Genomic DNA, 22,009 nt, shown 5'->3' with positions numbered 1-22,009 from the left:
AGTTTTTCCATTTTTATTTTTGCAAAATTTGAACTGTAACTTCAACATATTCAAAGCTTTGACTTTTGAAGTTCAGTGAAATTCAATGAAATTGGAACTGAATATCACAAAAATCATGTTTTACATATTTGTGCACATAAAATACGAGTATGTGTATATATATATATGCGAAAATATTTATGCACATAATTAAATTTAATTAATTCAAATTTTACTTTTATTCTTGCATAAAATAAAAAATAATTAATAACTATAATTTTACTTTCATTTTATATTAATTTACATTTAAAAACCTTATTTAACCTTTCAAAAATCAAAGATATTCGTAAAACTATTTTAATTTTGATAGTATAAAACTAAAGAAAAAAACAAATTCTTGTTGACAAAATTAGAATTATATTTTATTGATGCAAAAATATTTTGGGGATACCTACATTGAAATCTTGCTTTTACTTATTAAAATTACTCAACAGCATTTGTTAAAAATTTAATCAACATCAAAAAAACGTAGTACTAAAATTAATTCAATTATTTTTGATATAACTATTAGAAAAAATCATTTTAGTTGGAAAATAATAATTTAAAAATTAAAAGTAGTAAAATTTAAATATAGAATAGATATATATATACTTTAGATTTCACTTCGTTCTTCAAATTAGTATCACACAAACAAAATAAAAACTTTTTTTAAATAAAAAAAATATATAAAAACTTATTCAAAATGAAACGTAATATTCATTTCAATAAAATTTTCTCTTAGTATCTTTAACTTAAAACCATAAACTTTAAATTAAACTTTGAAATATATATTAATATTTCAAAAGGTATATTAATGTAAATTAAGTATTAATGTGAATTAGTGAAGTGGAAGATCCTCTCTAGCTTGTGCGTTATTATGTACACTATGTCCTTGACATACGACATTTTTGGTCCCAGAAATTTAGGTCGTAACTCGAATTGTCGTTTGAGGAGGAAAAAATGCATGGAAACAACAAGTGAATTAGACAGACTATTATAATTCACCTGTTTTTTAAAAAAAGGTAACAAAGTTTAAAAAAGCAACAAAATATATATCGATATATAACGAAACCAAAAAAATTCAATTTTGTAACAAAAATAAATAAAACAAAATGTGATTAAGTTAATATGTATTTTGCTTTAAGTTAATATGTAAGTCCTGACTAGTATTTTTAACTAGAAAGAGTTCATTATTGAAGTATGTGCTTTGGATTGGCCTTGTAACTAAATTCGGTATAGATTTTTATTCAAAAATCAGTTAAATCTGTCAAAAAAAAAATTAAAAAATTTTTAATGTCGTGTCAGGAACAATATCGGAAGCCGAATAAAAATGATCTAAATTCATATCCTGTCGTAACTCGAAATGTCGTATTACAAGATGTCGTATCTCGAGGACTAAGTGTATACAAAAATGTTAAACACGATTTTTGTGATATGCCGTTAATAGCATTAGATTGACGAATTGACAATTTTATAAAATAATGCTAATGCAGGATGATGTTAAGTGATTATAAGAAACTATATAATCGGTTGAAGTCGGTTGAACCGGGAAGACGTGTTACAGTGGAGAAATTTATCTAAAAAATTAAAAATATAATTATTAAAATTGGTGTGCTGTGATTTCATAATATATTAGATTATGTAGGCTGGATTGCAGTAACTTTATTCTTTTTATTTACCATTTTGTGTAATTTTTGGTAATCAATTTATTGGCTAAAAAAGAAAGTAATAGAAATAATAAATTTAGAAAAACAGTAAGAAAAAGGTTACTTTGGTTCGTATAACGTGATCCGCGAATTACTTATCACTTATGTATATGAACAATGAACTTGTCGAGGAATAATATTTCATCAATAATATAATTTTCATAAAGAATACTATTAAATTGCTTTTAATAAATAAATTGCAATTAATCAATTAAATAAATAATACAAAAATATTAATTAATTAATAAATAAAATTACAATTTATAAAACTTTCGTCTTTAAGATATGACTAATTTCTGCACACGTCAAAATTTATCAAAATTGTTACATACTATTGAGCTGAGCTGCCATTGTTGTTTTCATTTCATTTTTAGTAAATATTACCATCAAGAAAAAGTCTGGCCTATAGGTAGTAAAATTGTCTTTATTTTACATGCCAAAATTTCATGGGAAATTGAATTTCATTTTAACTAAAAATAGAATTGGATTGTGGCAAATGTAAAAAAATACTAGAATAGGCGCAAAGGTAAAATGTAATGGTGGTTATGGTAAAATTTTCCATGCGAATTGTTATAACCTAAATGAGTATGATTTGAAAATGCTATCTGAAAAACCAAACATAATTTTATGTTGTGACGAGTGTTCAACTTTCAAAAAACAAATAGACCAAAGAATTGATTTAATAGAGAGGGCTTAACCTCGATTCTAAAATAATAAATGAAAAAATAAATGAATGCAGTGAGAACATCAATAAGTTGCTGAAGAATTATAACATAAAAGAAAATTCTTATAAAAAAAAAACAATCTTTTGCAGGTGTTGTAAAGAAGGATCCTTTAATAATAAGTAAACCAAAGAACTAACAAAACGCAAAAGAGACAAAAAAAAAAGGATTGAGACGTCACATTGATCCAATCAGCTTAAAAATTGATACAATATCAGAAAAAAGGCAAGGCGCAATAGCTGTTTTTTGTAAAGATTCGGCGTCGGTAGATCATATTAGTAAAGAAGTTGAAAAAAATTTGAAAGCATATAAAGTAGTAATTCTGAGAGAAAAAAGCCAAAGTTGCTTATTGTCGGAATTTCTAAGGAATTAAATGGGGATGAATTGTTAACCAAATTTAAGATACAAAATAATTTAATGAATGAAAATGTAAAATTTATAAGATCTTACAAAACTAGCTATGGTAAATATAGTGCAATATTTGAAGTAAGCATTGAAGATTTTAAAAATATGGTGACAATAGGTAAAGTGACGATTGGTTGGGATATATGTAGAGCATATATTAGTTATGATATAAGATATTTTAAATTTTTAGGCTTCAATCACAAAACTAATGATTGTTCTGAGAGTGAAAAGAGTTCCATAAAATGTGACGATAAACATTTGGCAGAAAAATGCACTGCAGAAAAGATCAGCTGTGTGGTATGTTTAAGAGCAAATAATTCGTTAAATTTAAAATTAAATGTTGAACATAGTGTTTTTGATAAGGAATGTCCTTCGTTTCAACGTAAAATTGCTATTGAACAGCGTAAAAATTTTCAGAGGAGTAGTGTTGTAACAACGAAGATATAAAAATGATTTATTTGAATATACAATGGTCAACCGGTAATTTGTCTGTTTTGGAGCACTTAAATAGTCTTCATTATTTTGATGTATTGTTACTCACTGAAACTCACGTAACGGAAGATATTCAAATGAATGAGATTTCATTGAATGGATATGACATATACCAATGCACCTCAAAAACAAGGCACACAGGTGGAGTATCAATATATACTAAAAACTCTATCAAAATTTTAGAGGAAAATAAGTTTGTATAACATAAATAATGACAAATTATGGGTGCTACAAATCAAATTAGAAATGAGTAAAGAAGTGTGGTATTTTTTTATTTTTTTATTTATTTTTTAAAGACTTCAGTGAGATTTTTGCAAATTGGTTGGAAGAAAAAATTGAATCTTCTAATAAGAATATAATTTGCGGAGATTTTAATATAAACTGGTTTGTTGAAAATAATAACATGGTTACAATTAAAAGTATTATTGAGTATGCAATTCAACCATGCAGGTTTACAACAAATTGTCACATTTCCAACAAGAATAACACAATCAACTTCAACACTAATAAACTTTGTATTAATAGGTTGTTCTGATTTCAATAGAGTCAAAATAAATAATAGATTAGATTGCAAGATTGGGGATCATGAAACAGATTTCAAAATAATTTTAAAATATCTGAAGTTAAATCAACCAAAATAAACAGTAATACCTTTGAAATTTTTTTAAGATCCGAATCTTTAAGCTCTATATGCGAATTAGAAGAAGCTAATTTATGCGCAAATATATTTAGACTTAAAATCGAAAAAGCCAGCAATTTGTTTCAAAAAAAGTTTCATGTTCAATTTTATGAACAAGAATGGTTTAATGATGAACTAAGAATTTTAAACAATAAAAAAATTTTGGCGTACCGAAGGGCTACACTCATTAAATGACTCATTAAATTGGAAAACTTATAAAGCAGCTAGAAATTATGACAACACAAAAGTCAAGAGAACTAAAAATTAATTCATTGAGAACAAGTTGAAAAATTGTGCAGGTAATAGTAAAGCAATGTGGAAAACAATTCAGAAATATATAACCAAACCAAACAAAAAAACTGTCATTAAAAGAATCCTATTAAATGATGTAGAAATAAACGAACCGATCAACATTGCAAATGAATTAAATAAATATTTCATCGAGAGCGTTAATGAAATAACAAGAAGCATACCATACACTGGATACTAAAATTTGATTCAGCCTCGTGACACTAAATTCAAATTTAAAGAAATAAATAAAAATGAGTTATTAGAAATATTAAAGGCTATGAATAACAAATTGGACTATCAAGGAATGAGCAAAAAACTAGTGATAGATTGTTTTCATTATTTAAATAAATTAAAATTAAACTTAGATAAAACGAAATGTATGATACTTAATGATAGAACCAACGATGTTGTCAGCATTAAAATAAATAATGAAGAAATTGAAAGTCTTGCAATAATTAAATATTTGGGAGTTCAGATTGACAATAAATTGAGTCTAGATAATCATGCGGAATATATTAGCAGTAAAATCAGTCAAAAAATTGATTATCTTGGAAGAATTAGAAGCAGTCTAACATCGAACTGTGCTCTAACAATATATAACAGAATGATTTTACCACATCTTGATTAATGTTCTTCATTATTATTTTTGCGTAGCGAAACAAAAAAAAGTAGGCTTCAAATTTTGCAAAATAAAGCTGTGCGTATCATTTTACAATGTGGCAGAAGAACAAATATAAACTAAATTTTGGGTCAATTAAAGTGCATGTCAATAAGGCAAAGGCTTAATTTTAACAATTTGGTTTTTGGATTCAAAATGAAAAATAATTTATTACCGAGTTATGTGGGTGATACTATGGGATATAATTTGAGGTCAGCAAACTTATTTTGGCTTCCACTGTTTAGAAGAAATAAAACTCAAAATAATATCTTTTATAAGGGTCTTCAATTGTTCAATGAACTACCTCCAGAAATCCGTAACAAAAATGATGTTTTTAGATTTAAAAGAATTTTGATTACGTATTTAATACACAATGAAATTTAAATTGTTTATTGTTAATGAGCTTTTTAAACCTTAATGAATTTTTTACTCAAATTTAGAAACAGATTATAATGTATATATACATATTAAGTTATGATTTTAAATATTATTGTTTTAAGTAATTTTATATTGATTATAAATATTTATTATATTTTTAATATGCACAGATTTCTTAACAAAATTTTGAAATCAATTATTGAACTGAATTTTTAAATAGTATTTTATACTAATAAAGAAAAAAAAAATATATTGTTCAGTTCCCAGAAGTACTAAATTTTCAAATCTACCAAAGGGAGAATTGTAAAAATTGAACAGCTAAATTAAAAACGTTTACGGGCCAAGGAACGGGGTTTTGGACGACAGCTTTTAAAGAAATTCAAGTAAAAACAAAAGAACCACATGCCGGGAACTGTTTAATTTTAAGATTTTTTCTCTACCTTCATCATATCTAAAAAAAATCTCATGTGATCAGCACATGACCGACTGCAATGTGTATTTCATTATAATTAAGTGAAAGTGTTACGGAATATTATAAAAATGACTGCTAAATACTTCTTTTCAATTTTTAGGGCATTGGTAAGCTTATAGTTAAAATACCTAGAAAAATGTTAATTTTTCTCTTAGAGTATTTGGCTCTTAGTATTTGACTCGCTTTGTGCTACCCGAATTCCCTGAAATGCTCGCCAGTTAGTTTTTGTAACAACCAGAACTCAAATATCAAATTTCAAGAAATTCCATCAATCCATTCCGTAGATATGCTAAAAAATGTAAAATCGGCCCGTAGATCAGTTTTCGAGCCCTGATCTTTCCAAAAAAATGTATATGTTCATTGTTTTAATACGAAAAATTTAAATATTAAATTTCAATGAGATCGGATGATTATTTCTCTTTATATTCGCAAAAATGTATTTTTGGCCCGTAGTAAACGTCCAGTTGCTGACACCTGATTTCTTCCAAAAATTAGGAGGTTTCGCAGACGATCGAGCAAGGATTATATATGAAATTTCAAGTAAATCGGTTGAATATTTTCTTTATGTCAAAAATGTAAAACAGGCCCGCTAAAAAGTGCAGTTCCCGAGGCCTGACAGGTCTCAAAAGTTGATCAATCCGTGCCACCGTCGAAATAATCGTACACATAAAATTTTATCAAAATCGGTTTAGCCGAACTTGAGATACACGCGTGCACACACAGACCGTTTTACACTTCCTTATTATGGAGAAGTGTATTCCCATCGAAAACTCGATATGCAAAATTTTTTATTCAAACATAACCTACCTATTGTATACACAATATGGTCGGTAAAAAATACATTTTTTTCAATTTTGTTGAATAAATAGATTTTACTATTAATTTTCTAAAAAAAAAAATATTATTAAGTTATACATTATGCATGACTTTTAGAATACTCTTGATACTTCAGAAAAAAGATTTCCATATTGAAAACGTGTTATATTGAAAACAGAATGCTGTTCATGTTCCATACATACTGCTGTTTAAGGAACCGTTTTCTGAAGTATGACACGTTTCCCATTGTAAAAAGTTGCGTAGTAAGTTTCGAAATTTAGAAGCGGTAGACACAAAAGCTTCATTTTTTTTTTATAATATGGAACGCAAAGACACAGTATATTGGAATGACAGCAAAAACTGCGCTACGTGTTTCATTTAATAATCTAACAATTTTTTGCTAAACTAATTTCGTTAATAAACATGATTAACAATCGCAATATAGCCAAATTAGTATGAGTAGCGCAGTTAAATTATACATAAACAGATTTAATTTTATAGAATACGTATTAAAAAATATATTGCATATTCAGCACGCTGTTTTTTTTGCAGTATTGCGTCTCACAGTTATTGTTTGGCAGTATTTTTAGTTTATGCTTTAATATGTCTATGAAAATCTCTAGCATGTATTCGGAAATTGCAGTTGTGCTTAAATTCCTAAATAGATTAAGGTTTTTTTAAACCTATGTACTTCAAAAATATTATTAATAAGAATAGAATATATTAAAAATATGTTGGATATTGAAGAGCTACTGGGGTAATATCAGTGTTGCGATGCTGAATATTTTTTATATATCATGGGAATTTGAACAAGTTAAAAAAAGAAAAAATAAGCAAAAAAAATTATTTTGTGAAAACAATTGTTTAACAACTTATTTTAAGACTTATTTTTGTTTTTATTATTTTTCTGGTTTAAAGCACTGAATTTATGTTATGAATTTGAAAATAATATTTAACGTGGGAAAAGTCAATCAAACGAAACAGAATTTCAGATCAAACGAAATTACTACCGCGAATTTATAGGTAATAGCCAAATTCTTATTTTACCGTCGGCAATTTTAACAGCCTTAAACAAATTTGCCTTACTTAAATTTTTGATTAACAAAAATATTAAATTAGGTTATTTCCCACTCACAAAAAAAAAAAAAACTGCTAAGCGTGCTTAACTAAGCACTAAACAAAAAAAAACAATGAAAACATCTTCGGTTCTAATTAAAAAATGTTTTTTGTGCATTTTCTACAAATACTTAAATATTAAATTTCAGAATTTTGTTTATTTTTGAATAAATATTAAAATTAATTACCTCGTTAGAACTTTACGGTTCTTGTTTTTTTTTTTCGAAAAAAATTTCGATCTCTAATACCTAAAATAAAAAAAAATTTTATTTCATTAGACACCATTTTTTTTTATATTATTAAAAAATGTTCACCTCTTTTTTTTAGTTTCCTCTTTTCTTTATTAGTTTATTAATATTAAAAGTTTATTTAAACAAAACTTAGTCTTTTTTTTATTAAACACAAAATCACTTTTACACGGAATATAAAATATTTTTTTTTTAGCTTCTATTCTACTGCACTTTTAATGTTGTTCGGACAACAGCCATTACCAATAATGAAATCACGTAGCTATGGCACAGTACAGCGTATCAATATAATATGAACAGGTAGAATAAAATGAAAATGAAATGAAATTAGCAAAATGTGTAAATGAAAATTATAAAATTGAAATATTAACAGTTATATTATATATTTATCTCTTTCTTACATATATTGTAAAATATTTGTTTCTTTTTAAAGTGTATAATAAAATATTTGTTCTGTTTTTTAATTAAGCTGCTCAATGTTTCATTTCCAATATTTTCAGTTTTTTTCAAATTTTGTTTTAGTATGACCATATTGTTGGAATACAAAGACTTTTAGTGCCAAATTTGGCATAATGGATTTTCTTTTGCATTGAATTATTCTAAAGATTATGCCAAGTGCGTTTTTTGGGATAATAGTTAATGTTTCAAAAAGGTAAAAAAACGTTCTAAATATTTCATTTTTATAAACAGAAAAAAGTTTGATGTTTAATATATTTAAAAAAAGGTAACAGTCAATCAAATGCAGTTGTGATATAATGAGTCGCATACACTTAGTCCGTTCTTGGTCGTTAAGTTGACGTGAAAAAATACCAAAAATATTACCATTTTTTCCAAAAATATTACCGAATATTACATTAATTTATATATAACATAGGAATATTTGAAAACCCAAGATTCAAACAAGAAATATTGAGAAATGTAACATCTTTCAAGACTAAAATACTTAAGATCTTTTTCATAGATAAAGCCATTTTCATACAAAAAATTATCAAAATTTATTTTTCCATTCTCTCATCTTTTGTTCTTTCTTCTCAATAAAATTTGTAAAACGAAATTGTTGTTACAATTGGTTCTAATTTATGTGGATATTGGAGAACCAATAGAAGCTAAAAAGCGCCATATGGGATTTATTTTATAAAGAAATAAAGTTGAGTCAAACCAATGGTTTGTATTGTAACACTTCTCCCTTCAATAAGTAAAAATACTTCTTTTAAATACAGTCTATGTATACCTACCACACCATTGAAATTATTTTCATTCATATGCGAAACCATTTCTAGGATTGCATATATTTAGAATGAACGATTTATCTTTGAAATAGAGCAAAAATTAATATAAAGAGGGATAACATTTTAAGGGTTAATTTTGTGAGTTAAGAAAAATAATTATATTTTGTCATGAAATTTACCGTTAGCTTTTTGCATTTATAGAAATTTGAAAAAGTTGCGGTTTCGCAAATATAAGATGTCAAAAACTCAAATTTTACAAATTTCAAGAAGCGATAACTTCATAGGTGGAGGTGGAAAAAAATTTTCTTCAAACGAAATGAACTATTTATTAGTATCTAACAGATGTAAAAATTTCAGGCTCCTACAACGTAGGGTGTTGAAGAAAAACGTGATCAAAAATTTGAAAAACAAACTGACTTTAGGTAACGGTACATTTTAGCGGCCATTTTGTTTTTTTAAAACTCAAGTATAGTATGCCGCGATAGAGGAAGCCAGCCAATATATTTCTGCGTTTGAAAAATTTAAAAAATGCATATGGTTATACTACAGTAAATAGTTGAAAAATGGCATTTTTAAGGTTTTGGGGGGGTATAACTTTTAGAGAGGGAGAGATAGGTAAAAATTATGTTCTACGAAAAGTAGTTTCTAGTAAAGATCTATGTACGTATAGAGTGTAAAAGTTTTGTAAAGAGGCACACGGACAGACGGACGGACGGATAGAGTGAAATTAATAAGCACTTTTTTCAAAAATTTTTTTGGAAAAGTGCTAAAAAAATTGCAAATGAAAAATTTGATATCATAAGATCATAGGTATGTATTAATTTTTTCTCTTTCATATATTAATGAAATGAGTGATATTAATGTAGTTAATAATAAATTTCATATTTTGTATAATTGTATGTACATATCAATATTAATATAATTAGATATTTCATATTTAAGAGCAATAAACTAATTTAATTACACAAAAAAATAAACAAACATTAATATTCTCTAATTTTCCCTTTTTGCTTGAGTTAGAAATGAATTAATTTATGTAAAGAAAAGCTAAAGAAACTAAAATTGCATGTACATAATATATGTTAAAAATGAACTAATTATTAATGCTCATTTTAGAACATCTTTGATTCGAGTTTATCATAATGTAACACTTTTTTTACTATTTTTTTTAAAGGTGGCATGTATTTGTAGGTTTTTAAAGATAGAGATCCAAACTACCTACATATCTATCCTCGTGTATTCTTTACATTCTAAAGTGTATAATTTATTCCTTACTTTTACCTTATTCAGATTTTATATAATTTCTGCTTTTTTACGTATGTATGATACAATGTATACATAGGGCCCCTAACAAAACTAAGATTTTATGTCAACTTTACTTTTTGAATTTATGTTCAAAAGTAAACTTTTTGAAGAAAAATTGTTCTTCAGTTTTGTCATTCTTTCTCTTTTTAAAGTTTTTTCAAGTTTTATCCGAGACAGACCTATTATAATTTTATTCAATATGCATCTACACAATGCGTACAGATTTTTAATAAGTTTTCAAACTCAAAACTACCACTTACGTACGTTTAATTGAACATTCAACACCATTTAGGCGAATTCGAACGATTTGGGCGAATTCAAAACAATGACATTCGATTGGCGAACTACAATAATTAATAACCACATTAATAAAAATTTATTTTAGAGAGAAAAGGAAAGATAAACTCTTCTCATAGTCTTAAAATCTAGTAACATATATCTATGCTATTGTCGGTCTATTTATTTAATACGTCTATGGCTCGCTCTACGCATGCATATTTAATAAAACAATATGCACAATACATATATATATCTATTCACATATGGGAACATACATTTTTAATAAATTGTAAAAGTCATCTGAAAATTTGTTTTTATTAATTGTCAAGTTTTTTTTTTAAATAAAAAGAAAAAAAAATTTTGATGAAGTTTTCAAACTAAAGAAGTAACTATGTGAAAATACGAAAAAAATAAACATTAGCATTGTAATAAATTTAGCATTGTAAACCTTTTTAAAAACCTAAAAGATATTTTAAATGAGATTTTTGTATTTTTCGTTTAATAACAAAAGTTGAACAGAAAAGTATTTTATAAGTCAATTTTTACCTAGCAGCAACTATAACTCATTTAAATGGCAATCAATTAGAGGAAATTTGGTAGAAAAAACAAAACTAGAAAAGGAAAAAGTAATTTTTTTTTGTTTTATCGTTATTCAATATGTCCAATTTTTCTAAATTTAAAAAATACATGCACACAAAATATATAATAATAAGTAAAATTTCATTATTTTGATCTTTTTATTTTTTTTTTTGCATAGATAAGAAAATTTTAAAAAATGAATTTTCATTATTGTGGAAACTATCTTAATTAGTTTTTATGAATGATATTATTAAGCCCGTTTTGTTAAATGCTTAAATTATTTGTTTTTTCTTTTGTTTTATTGTCAGCAACTTAAAAATAACTAAATTTTCGACATTTTACATACATTCGAGTCATAAAAAAACGAAACAAGAAAATGTAAAATAAGGACAGAACAGAAAACCTTTGATTTGTTTATTTTACACTAAAAATGAATGTTTATTCATATAAATTCAACTGAAGATACAAAAAGTCAGAATAAAATAAAAAAAACAGAAACCAAAATTAATTATAATGGATTTAGTCGATATCGATAAAGTTTTGGATGATCTTGAGCTTGATGAGAATAATGTATTTATAAAAACATTACAAAACTCTGACAAAAATGATTCAGTTTCAAAAAGTATTGATAATATTGAAAATAAAACAATTAATAAAATACCACCCCAAACCTTGAGGGGGGAATCATCCAATTTGAATATAGATAATAATATAAAATTGCAAACCTCCAATGAAATTGATAATGTATTTAATATTGTTCCATCGATATCATCGTCATCATCAACTTCATCTGCAACAACAACAACAACAGTGGGTAATATTTATTTTAGTTCTTCAGGGATAAATCAAAATCGTAAGAGACTCATTTTTTTTCTTATTTTAATTAATTAAACATTCTTCTAAAATATTTTATTTTATACTTTTTTATTTATTTGAAGTTTCAAATCATTTTCTTAATGTCACTGATGGACACCCTATAAATATTTCTACTGATTTTGTAGGTGGACAAAAAACAGAACTGCAGCAGAATGCTAAGTTAGAAAAAGTAGCTGGGATAACAACAAGTTATTCAAATTGGAATTCAATGGATATTATAACAACAGTATGCAGTAATAATTCATTTGATTCTTTATCAAGTACTGAAGGAGAAGGAAGAGGAGGGACTGGTGGTGGTGGTGGTAGTCATAATACTATTACACGTAATACCGTCGGTACAGGTTTCACAGTCAATGAACGATCACGTAAGAATAATGGAAATAATCGTATTATAGCTGTTTCGCAAGTATTTAATAGTTTAGATGAATATCGTAGAGATGTTGAGAGTTTATGTGTTGACATAAATAAAATTAAAACAACTGAGGAAAACTTAAAAAATCATGATCAAAATTCATCAAATAATCAAAATAACATTGGTAAGTCTAATATTTCCATTTTAAAATGTTTATTAATTGTAACTCATAATGAAAATTAATTTCCTGTATTCACTAATTTAAACCGAAATAATTTTTAAATACATTTTGTATACTTTTTTATTTATTTTGTAGATACTAACATTAACAGTGTGCCTCAGTCAAAAAATTTTAAAGCAATAGATCATGAAAAAAAATCCCCGAATGATGCAATTTCTAAATCGGAATCAGAAACTGATATTAAATCTGATATATCCGATTTACAACAAGATGAAACGGAAAAGTTTGCTAGTGAATATTTTCTAGGAAAAATGCTGGAAGATGATGACAGTGTTGACGGTCTTACTTCATCTAGTTCAATAACAACATCGTCTCCTTCATCTTTTTCATCTGGTCCATCTCCGCGTTCACCATCTTCTACTGATTGTATAGTTGAGAATGATTTAAATGAATTGAATGAATATGATGGTGATGGTGATATATCATCAATACAATCAAATAATTTTTATAATAAATCAGAAGAGATTTTACAAAGGAATCCAGCAAAAGATAATTTAGCCTCAATATTGACAGCCAAAAAAAACAAATCTAATGTAAATATTTCTAAAACAACTAGCGCTGAAGAAGATGAAATTTTAGAAGACAGTAATTGTCAAAATAGCATTGACTTAGTTGGTTTATCATCAATATCATCAAGTTTGTATATTGAAAATTCATTCTCATCAATTCAGTCTGAGTTACAAGAGCAAGACGAACAAAGCAAATGCTCAGTAAAATTAAATTCGAATCTATCAAATGTTAAAATAAATAATGCATCACCATCAATTCATAAAGTTAAATTAAAAAATGATAAAATACAAGTTAACGATGATGATGTTATTAGTAATGAATCTAAAGAAGTTGAATTAAATAAAAATTGTGATATAGGTGATAAAATTAAAGATAATAATTTGTACATGAATGAAAATATTATTGAATCATTTTCAAATGATATTGTTAATAAAAAAGATTGTAGTTTGACTGAAGAAAATCAATTGGAAATCAATTCTATTATGCAAAAAAATGATGAGTACAAGGATAATAATTTATCACAAAAACATAATTATAATCTTCCGATTACATTCGGTTCAACAATGGACGAAATTTCAGATACTGAATTAGATAGCATGTTACAAGACATTGACAATGAGTTACAGAATAGTGCATTCAATAAAGGTATGTATGTACATAATTGTTCAAACTATTATGCATCCATTTTTAAATTAATAAAATTGTGTTAGAACCTTTAATGAAGTTCCAGTGCTCTACTTCCAGAAAAAAAAACTATTTGTCATCAATATTAAGAATTGTACCTTATTTATAAGCGTTTAAACAAACTCTGATTGTTTGTTAGAAGAATTAGAATTTTCACAATTAAATCCTACAGAACGAATTTATCTTGTCATGTGTAACAGTTTATTTTTCTTTAATAATAAAAAAAAATTAAATTTTGGTCATGGTAATAGTGCTTTTACACTTAAATATTGTTTGCAATTATGGAACGATTCAAGGTTCCTATCACATATATGAATATTATATTTTATGTTTTTCTTTTTTCTAGAAAAATTAATTCGAAAAAACGAAATAACAGATTCTCAAGAAGCAGGTAATGAACTTTCGTATAAAGAAGAAAATAACGATAAAAAGAATAATGAGTCAAATCTAAAGATTAATGTTTGTTTAAATAATAAAATTAATGCTTCCAAAACAGATATCGAGGATTCATTTGAAACCCCAAAAAATTGTCAAAACAATCCGCCATCATCTTATAAAGATGAATCAAATCATTTAACGCAAGAGTATGACAGTGCTGATGATATCAAAGTTAATTCAAAATCTATTGATGACGATATAAATTTACAAAATGCGGATAGTTTTTCACAAGCTTCAACAATTGAATTCGCTGATTTACAATTACAAAACGACTTAGGTATAAATGATAATGAAATAATTAGCAGTGGTGCTGGACAATATAATGTATATAAAAATAATAACAACAATAATAAAAGTAACAGAATAAACGAAGATAATGATAATAATAATTTAAAATTGAAACAAGAATGTGATAATATAGTAGTAGATTTACTACAAAATTCTATTATTAATGATACCCAGTTGTCAATAATTGAAAAAAATAATATTCAACAAGTAGAATTGGAAAATTCTGAAACTAATGTATCAAAAAAGGATATATTGACGCAAAATTCTCGTAGACCAAGAATATTAAATTTACATATAACAAATTCAACTGGTTTATCGAAAAATTCTCCTACATTAGAATCAACAGTCAGTAGACTTGATGTATTAGATATAGATGGAACGGCTGGACAAACTCCACCAGCATCTGTTATAACAAATTTAAATTCAACTTTATCTAATTTAACACAAGGCATATCACCAACAACAGTATCACCAAGTAAAATTTCAAATCAGTTAGAGAAAAATGAAGAGAATTATAATGATTTAAGCAACATAATAGAAAGTTCAGAAGATATTTTGCAAAATATTTCTTCTGATAACATAAATTTTAAAAATGATAATGAATTGGAATTACCAATAGAACAAGATATGCAAAATTCCACAGCAACAACAACAACACAGATGACAACGAAATCTTCTTTAAAAACACCATCACCATCATCATTATCAAATTCAACGAAAAGAAAAAATCAAATTGGCAAAGTTCCACCATTTTGGATACCAGATTGCGAAGCATCATTTTGTATGCAATGTAAACTAAAATTTTCTTTAATTAAACGTCGTCATCATTGTAGAGCATGTGGGCATGTTTTATGTTCTTTATGTTGTTCTCAAAAAGCAAAACTTAAATTTTTAGGTAATGATAATGAAGTAAGAGTGTGTGTTAGATGTCATTTAATAATAAATAATACTGAAAACAATATTGATGACAGTGGTGATAAGCAATCAAATGATACAATATCAGAATTAGGTGCTGTTGGTGGTGTTATATCAAATGACAATAATGTACAGAATGCAATTAATATTAATGATATAAATGTACAAAGAAATAATTCTGCTAACATTTTAACGAGGTCTCCAAACCCAAATAATCCAATGGAATATTGTTCAACAATTCCACCACATGAACAAGTTAAAAAAAACCGTTTTAATAATAAACCAATATCAGTTATGGTCCCAGTTGGCGTATTAAAACGGGAGGGTACTCTATCAAAGGGTCGAAAAGATAAAAATGTTATATTCAGTGATGGTATACGACCTGGATGTGATTTAGCTGATTTAGATAACAGTTGGTTAGAGAAAAGTGGCGGTGGAGGAAGTAGCAATTTGCAAACTAGTATAAATAAAAAGAGTTTGAACGAAAAAGAATATATACAGCCTGGTAAAATTTTAATTTGTGAAATTTTGTTGCTATTTACAATTACACTAGTTTTCTATTTTAATAATTAAAATTTAAAAAATGTTTTTTTTTTTTTTTATCTTAATATAGCTAATCTACGGATATCACGAAAAATATTACCACAGTGCGATGAAAATAATTCATACATACCGAAAGAAGTGAATGCATTACCACCAATATATGAAAAAATTGCGAAAACATATGAGTATGATTATATTGAAGTTGCTAATAATAACAGTTTAATTGAGCGACTACAAAAGGAGTGTGTAAAATTCGCAGTACAACGTAATTTTTATGTCTATGTTAAAATTGTTAAATGTAAGTATTTTTATTATTAACTATTTTTTTTTAAAAATTATGCTCTATTCAAAAGGCGATAAAACATGTTAAGAATTGTAACATGTTAATAAGTTTTTTTTTTATTTTTTAGTGAAATGCTGCGTTAATAAAACAGTTATAAATTTTACAACAAATGGGATGCATCATGTTGGACAAGATGAAATAATAATTTTATTAGAATATGATAATAGTAATTTAATACCAAAAGACATATTCATTCATTTAAATGAAATATATCGTAATGCTGATAAAGGACATCCAATAACGGAATTAGGATATACAATATCAAATCAACAAAATTTTTTGTGTAATATAGGAACAACGAAAACTGTACAATCAACAACAACAAATGGCGGTTTTTTATATATACGTGCAACATTTCAATGTTTACAAGAAATACAATTACCCGATCCACCATTTCTAATTGGTATTTTGATACATAGATGGGAAATACCATGGGCAAAAATTTTTCCTCTAAGATTAATGCTACGTTTGGGTGCACAATATCGTTATTATCCAAGCCCACATTTGTCAATTAGAGGACGAAATTCAGTTTATGCAGAAATTGCTCAAACATTTATTAATTATTTAGCTGTACGTTTGTCTTCATTTTAAAAAATATTTTTATTGATTGTTACTTCTATTTTTAAAGGATTTTCGGAACTATTCATATACAATACCATTTATTAAAGGAATGTTTATACATATGGAAGATCGTAAAACCAGCGTTTTAATACCAAAAAATCGTCATGATCAAATTTTAAAAGCATTAAATAATTCAAGTGATTACATTTTGGCACTAGGTGGAAATTTTTCGAAATGTGCAGATGGTCATTTAGTTTGTATACAAAATTTAGAATCTGATTGTCCAGACTCACACACATATTCAACACAAGCTATTAATATACAAGGACAACCCCGAAGAGGTAAAATGTATATTTTTTTTAAAATACTCAAAAAACAAAGTGCATGTTGGAAATAAAAACTTATACAAATTATGTTTTTTTATAGTTACTGGTGCTAGTTTCATTGTACTTAATGGAGCTTTAAAAAGTAATAGTGGATTATCTGGTAAATGTAGTATTATTGAAGATGGTTTAATGGTACATATTCTTCCACAAAAAATGCAGTTAATAAATAAAAATTTAAAAAGTATGCAAGATATTGATATAAGATGTGGTCCAATTGATGTTGATGAATCACAAACCGAAACGGTTTCTATACAATGGGTTGATGATGACACTGAATTTAATATGGGGTTAGAAGATTTTGTTTTCAGAATTTTTTTTAAATTTTTAAATTTTTTGTGTTACATTATAGAGTCACTTCACCAATTGATGATAAAAAATTGGATGGTATTTCAAGTATTCGTGTTCATTCTGGTTTAAATTATTCTAATTCAAATTTTATTATACGTTGGACTGAAGTTTTTCTTATTCAGGTAATGACAGAATAAAAATTAATTTATTTTTGATAAATAATTATTTATTTTATATTTATATTTGGTTTTTTTTTTTAGGTTAAAGAGGAGCCTATACCTGGTAAAGTACCGATTGATATTTCAAAAATATCTGAACAAATTGCGAGAAGTGCATCAACTGCATTAGTACCCTTACTAGATTTATTGGAAGCTAGTGGGTGTATTAAAATTGCATTGAGAGTTACGCTTCATCAAGATAATGTATGAAAAAGCAAAAATCAGATAGTTAAGATTAGAAATATAAATATAGTATATACCTATACAAATGTACAGTACCTATTTTCACTCTTTAATTTTAATTAGGTGTCGTAATTATTTTTTCTACCATTTGTATATTAATCTTAATTTTTCTTTTTATTTTCGCTTCAGTGTAAATATATTACATTATGACTATTTGCAGACTAACAATATTTATCAAAATTTAAATTCACTTTTAATATTTTTTGATAGTTTTGAGGATAAATTAGTAAAATAGATGTAGATTTTATTGCTCCAACCACTTTTAACCTTTTTTTTAATCAATTAATTAAAAAGCTAATTTAAAGTTCTGCTGTACCAAGAGTCAAAACTGTACTAATAAAAAAAGTACTTCTTTGAAACGTTAAAAAGCAAAAGTGAAAGTGGTTGGTGCAATAGGGTCCAGCTCGAATTTTTAAATAAAACATCGAGGTCTTAAGTTGGGTTTTGACTTTCAAAAGCTTTATCCTTTTCTTATTCTAATTTTTTTATGTAAATACAAATATATTGTTATGCATCCAAATAAATAAATTTTTTATTCATATTTCAATTATAAATTTTTTTAGGTTTGCTATGAAGCTGGCAGCAAAAATTTTAAATTGGCTCCATTATATATGAATGCATTGGATAATGAATTAATTCCCATACTTCATAAGCAAGCAACTCTGTATGAAATAAATAACCCTATTATACTTGAATTAATATTTCATATACTTTATAAATAACAAAAAAGATAAGAGATTTTTCTTCATATTTTCCAAACAAAATTATATAAAAAAACTAAAAGCAAAAAAAAATTATGTTAATTAGAAACTATTGAAAAATTTTAAAATATCATAGATTATTTTTCAAATTGATGACGGTGTGTGTTATTTAAATTATAATTTTTAAAAAAGTAATTTGAAAATAAATATTGCATATAACTACTATGTATTAAGAAAATCTGTTAATATTAAAAATTCTTATATATATAAATATGTATATAAAAAATAAAAATTTTCCTATACTTAATGTGTAAAAAAAAAGAAAAACCTATAACATTATAAGTATTGTACTATTGATAAAAATAAAAACGCATCGGGATAAAATTTAAACATTATTTTGTAATTAAAGTATTGCTTATTTCTAGTTATTTAGCTTTTTTTAATCATTTTTTAATCACATAAAATGATGATGAATAGCAGAAAATATGCGTGATATTAAATAATGGAAATTCAAATTAAAGAATACAATTAAGTAATATAATACAAATTTAATTGTGTAGTAGTGAGTATATAATGCATGATATAAATTTTGTATGCTACGCTGTTTTGCAATTTATAACAAATTTTTTTTTGCAGTTATATTAATTTCTTAAATTTGAATCTTAGGCGAAGTAAAATACAAAACGTGTTTATTTGTTTACATTTTTGTTCAATTCATAAGCTAAGTCCCCCTGCAGTGTTACACAGACTTTTTATTTATTTGAAGCAAAAAAAACTTTGTTAAAGATGTATAATTTAAAAATACAATTCTACCAAAATCAGTCTTTTTTGGCAAAAATATAAGTTTAATAAAACATATACCCTAGCAGTTTGTATCTTCCATACGATAGATATTCGCACATTTCGCATTGTTTTTGGCCTTACGATTAAATATTTAAAATGTTGAATGGTAAAACATCTTGCATGTGTAATTTTGTTAAATAAATGATGTGACAACTTCATATTTTAGTTTATTATATTATATTAATTGCAAGAAATTAAAGAAAAATAACAAATACAAAATTTTAAGTTTCTTATATAGTTTTGAAAAGTAATAATTTAAAAATACCTATGTACTTATTTGATTTTTTTCATTCTACGTCATTTAACTGGGTATATCTAGCTAATAATTTTTATGTTCAATTGCAATAATAAAAAGTCGCGACACTTTAAAATTTATTAAGGTTCGAATCGTATAAATTAAATTTCATTTAATTATATGAAATATTTCTTTTAAAAAGTTACAAGATATCTTTTGCTTGGGAAAATCGTAATCTTCTTAACAAAATCTGGAATTTTGCAATAAATACATATTTTAAAATAACTTTTATTATACCAAACCTAATTTTCAGTTTATATTGTAAAGAAAGAATGAAATAATTTATAGATTCAGAATAAAATTTTTAAACAAAAATTTAAAAAAAATAAATAAATAAACGAAAGATATTTTCAACAACACTTTTCAAATTCGGTATAAACCAAATGTTACACGTATTACTCGTAGCTCTAGTGTTTCCCTAACTACATTTAAATACCTATATAGTATGCAATTTGTTGCATAATTGATTCCAATTTAATATCTAGTCTATTTTTATCTATCGGACTCGTTGCAATGTTTTAGACTTTTCATTGTTTATTTGAACGTTTTTCAGGTATTGTTATTAGATGTGTTAAATATTTATAAAAATTTTCACAAATGTTATTTACTAATGTTATATTAAATATGTATTTAAAAAATTCAAGGTTAATTTTTTTAATTTTATGAAAATTTATGAAATTTTTGATTTTATTTTCTATAGCGATTTTTATAGTTTTTAAACGAATCTGTGAAACTAATGTATGAAGAATATGTATTTTATTTTTGACAAGTTAAATCTAGTTTATTAAAAATTTTCTATTTTTCATCCATAAATTGTGCATGTTTCACATTAATATTAATAAACTTTAATATTTAAATATGTATTTGATAAAATTTATGCACAATTCTCTAACAGAATTATATGGTTATTTTACATTAGATTTGCATTTAGCTTATGTATTTATTGTGAATGTAATATTTTAATCATTACAATATTAATGATTTTAATAAAAATATTAATAAAAATTTGTAAGAAACTATACTATTGAAACAAAAATAAAAAATATTGTAGATATGAATCATTGTATTTTAAATAATCAAAAATATAACTATATACACGTAGATATTTTTATATATGTGTGTATTTTTTTTTCTTTTTTTTAAATATATGTACACTTGCATAAACATTTATGTCTATACTGACAATAAACTATTAAAATAAAATTTAAGAACACATGAAAATCGTGTTTTCATTTATTTTATTTTATAAAAAAACCATTGTGTTTGAATGAAGAAACAATTTATACAAATATAAGAGTATGAAATAATTTTTGTGTTAAGACAAGAAAGCCATTCTGTTTTCTATAATGAACTGTGATTTATTAGGAATAATGGATTCATTAAGAATAATGATTCATTAAGAATAGCGATTCATTAGGAACGAACTTAGGCATGACGTAGCCTTTTAAGTTATGACAAATTCTTTTCGTCAAGATTATGAATCTGCAATGGCAACATAATTTTTCGGAGTGTCTGTATTTTATTTCAATTATCAAATGTTTATTTATTTTTTTGTTGCTGTTTGAGAAAAGAACCTTCATAAAAAAGCACATTTTAAACAATATTTTTTAAAATACCCTTTTGTATAAAAATTGTTCAGTTTTTTTAGTTTTTCAATTTTATTGAAAAGTGTAAAAAAAAAAATTTTAGCACATATAAATCCTTTTCCTTTTATGGTAGCTGTTTTACAGTAAAATAAACTCAAAAAAATTCAAAACTTAAAATTTCGTAAAACAATCTTTAAATTTCTTGTTACGTGTTATCATTCCTTCCTTATGCTTTTGTGGGTTATTTTTATTACGAATGAATATTTAGAGCATGAACGAAATTCATGATGGGGCTGAATGATTCA

The 22,009-nt window shown here is 25.4% G+C and overlaps 2 protein-coding genes across 4 annotated transcripts in view; one reads left to right on the top strand and one right to left on the bottom strand.

Annotated features, from left to right (window-relative positions):
- Positions 1–8,293, bottom strand: part of LOC129607253 (protein PF3D7_1417600-like) — a 33,718-nt gene extending 25,425 nt beyond the window's left edge. The window contains exons 1-2 of the mRNA XM_055518117.1: positions 8,068–8,293; positions 7,942–8,001 (exon numbers count right to left, since the gene is read on the bottom strand). The gene's annotated coding sequence lies outside the window, so the exon portion shown is untranslated. The remainder of the gene's footprint in view (positions 1–7,941; positions 8,002–8,067) is intronic.
- A 2,864-nt stretch (positions 8,294–11,157) lies between these two features.
- On the top strand, positions 11,158–20,901 carry LOC129606064 (zinc finger FYVE domain-containing protein 9). Of its 3 annotated transcripts, XM_055516152.1 has the most exons (13): positions 11,158–11,440; positions 11,702–12,246; positions 12,332–12,805; positions 12,938–14,017; positions 14,403–14,447; positions 14,553–16,202; positions 16,311–16,538; positions 16,651–17,153; positions 17,212–17,485; positions 17,571–17,817; positions 17,880–18,000; positions 18,079–18,240; positions 18,843–20,901. In XM_055516152.1, exons 2-13 carry the CDS (start codon positions 11,907–11,909, stop codon positions 18,999–19,001), a joined length of 5,283 nt encoding a protein of 1,760 aa, XP_055372127.1. In that variant the 5' UTR covers positions 11,158–11,440; positions 11,702–11,906; the 3' UTR covers positions 19,002–20,901. The 3 variants fall into 3 exon arrangements, with proteins under 3 accessions (XP_055372127.1, XP_055372106.1, XP_055372116.1); XM_055516131.1 differs by having other exon boundaries at positions 14,403–16,202; XM_055516141.1 differs by having other exon boundaries at positions 11,159–11,440; positions 12,395–12,805; positions 14,403–16,202; positions 18,843–20,900.
- The last annotated feature ends 1,108 nt before the right edge of the window (positions 20,902–22,009 follow it).

The sequence above is a fragment of the Condylostylus longicornis genome, unplaced genomic scaffold, assembly GCF_029603195.1.
Source record: "Condylostylus longicornis isolate FDR11 unplaced genomic scaffold, ASM2960319v2 ptg000003l, whole genome shotgun sequence".
NCBI lineage: Eukaryota > Metazoa > Arthropoda > Insecta > Diptera > Dolichopodidae > Condylostylus > Condylostylus longicornis.
This window is presented reverse-complemented; position numbering and strand designations above follow the sequence as displayed.

Bases quoted from the DNA above. Each gene is read 5' to 3' on its own strand.
- LOC129606064 (XM_055516131.1), top strand. From the start codon at position 11,907: ATGGATTTAGTCGATATCGATAAAGTTTTGGATGATCTTGAGCTTGAT. The intron at 16,539-16,650 runs GTAAGTATTTTT...TTTATTTTTTAG, and splicing joins CTATGTTAAAATTGTTAAAT to TGAAATGCTGCGTTAATAAA. The intron at 18,001-18,078 runs GTAATGACAGAA...TTTTTTTTTTAG, and splicing joins CTGAAGTTTTTCTTATTCAG to GTTAAAGAGGAGCCTATACC.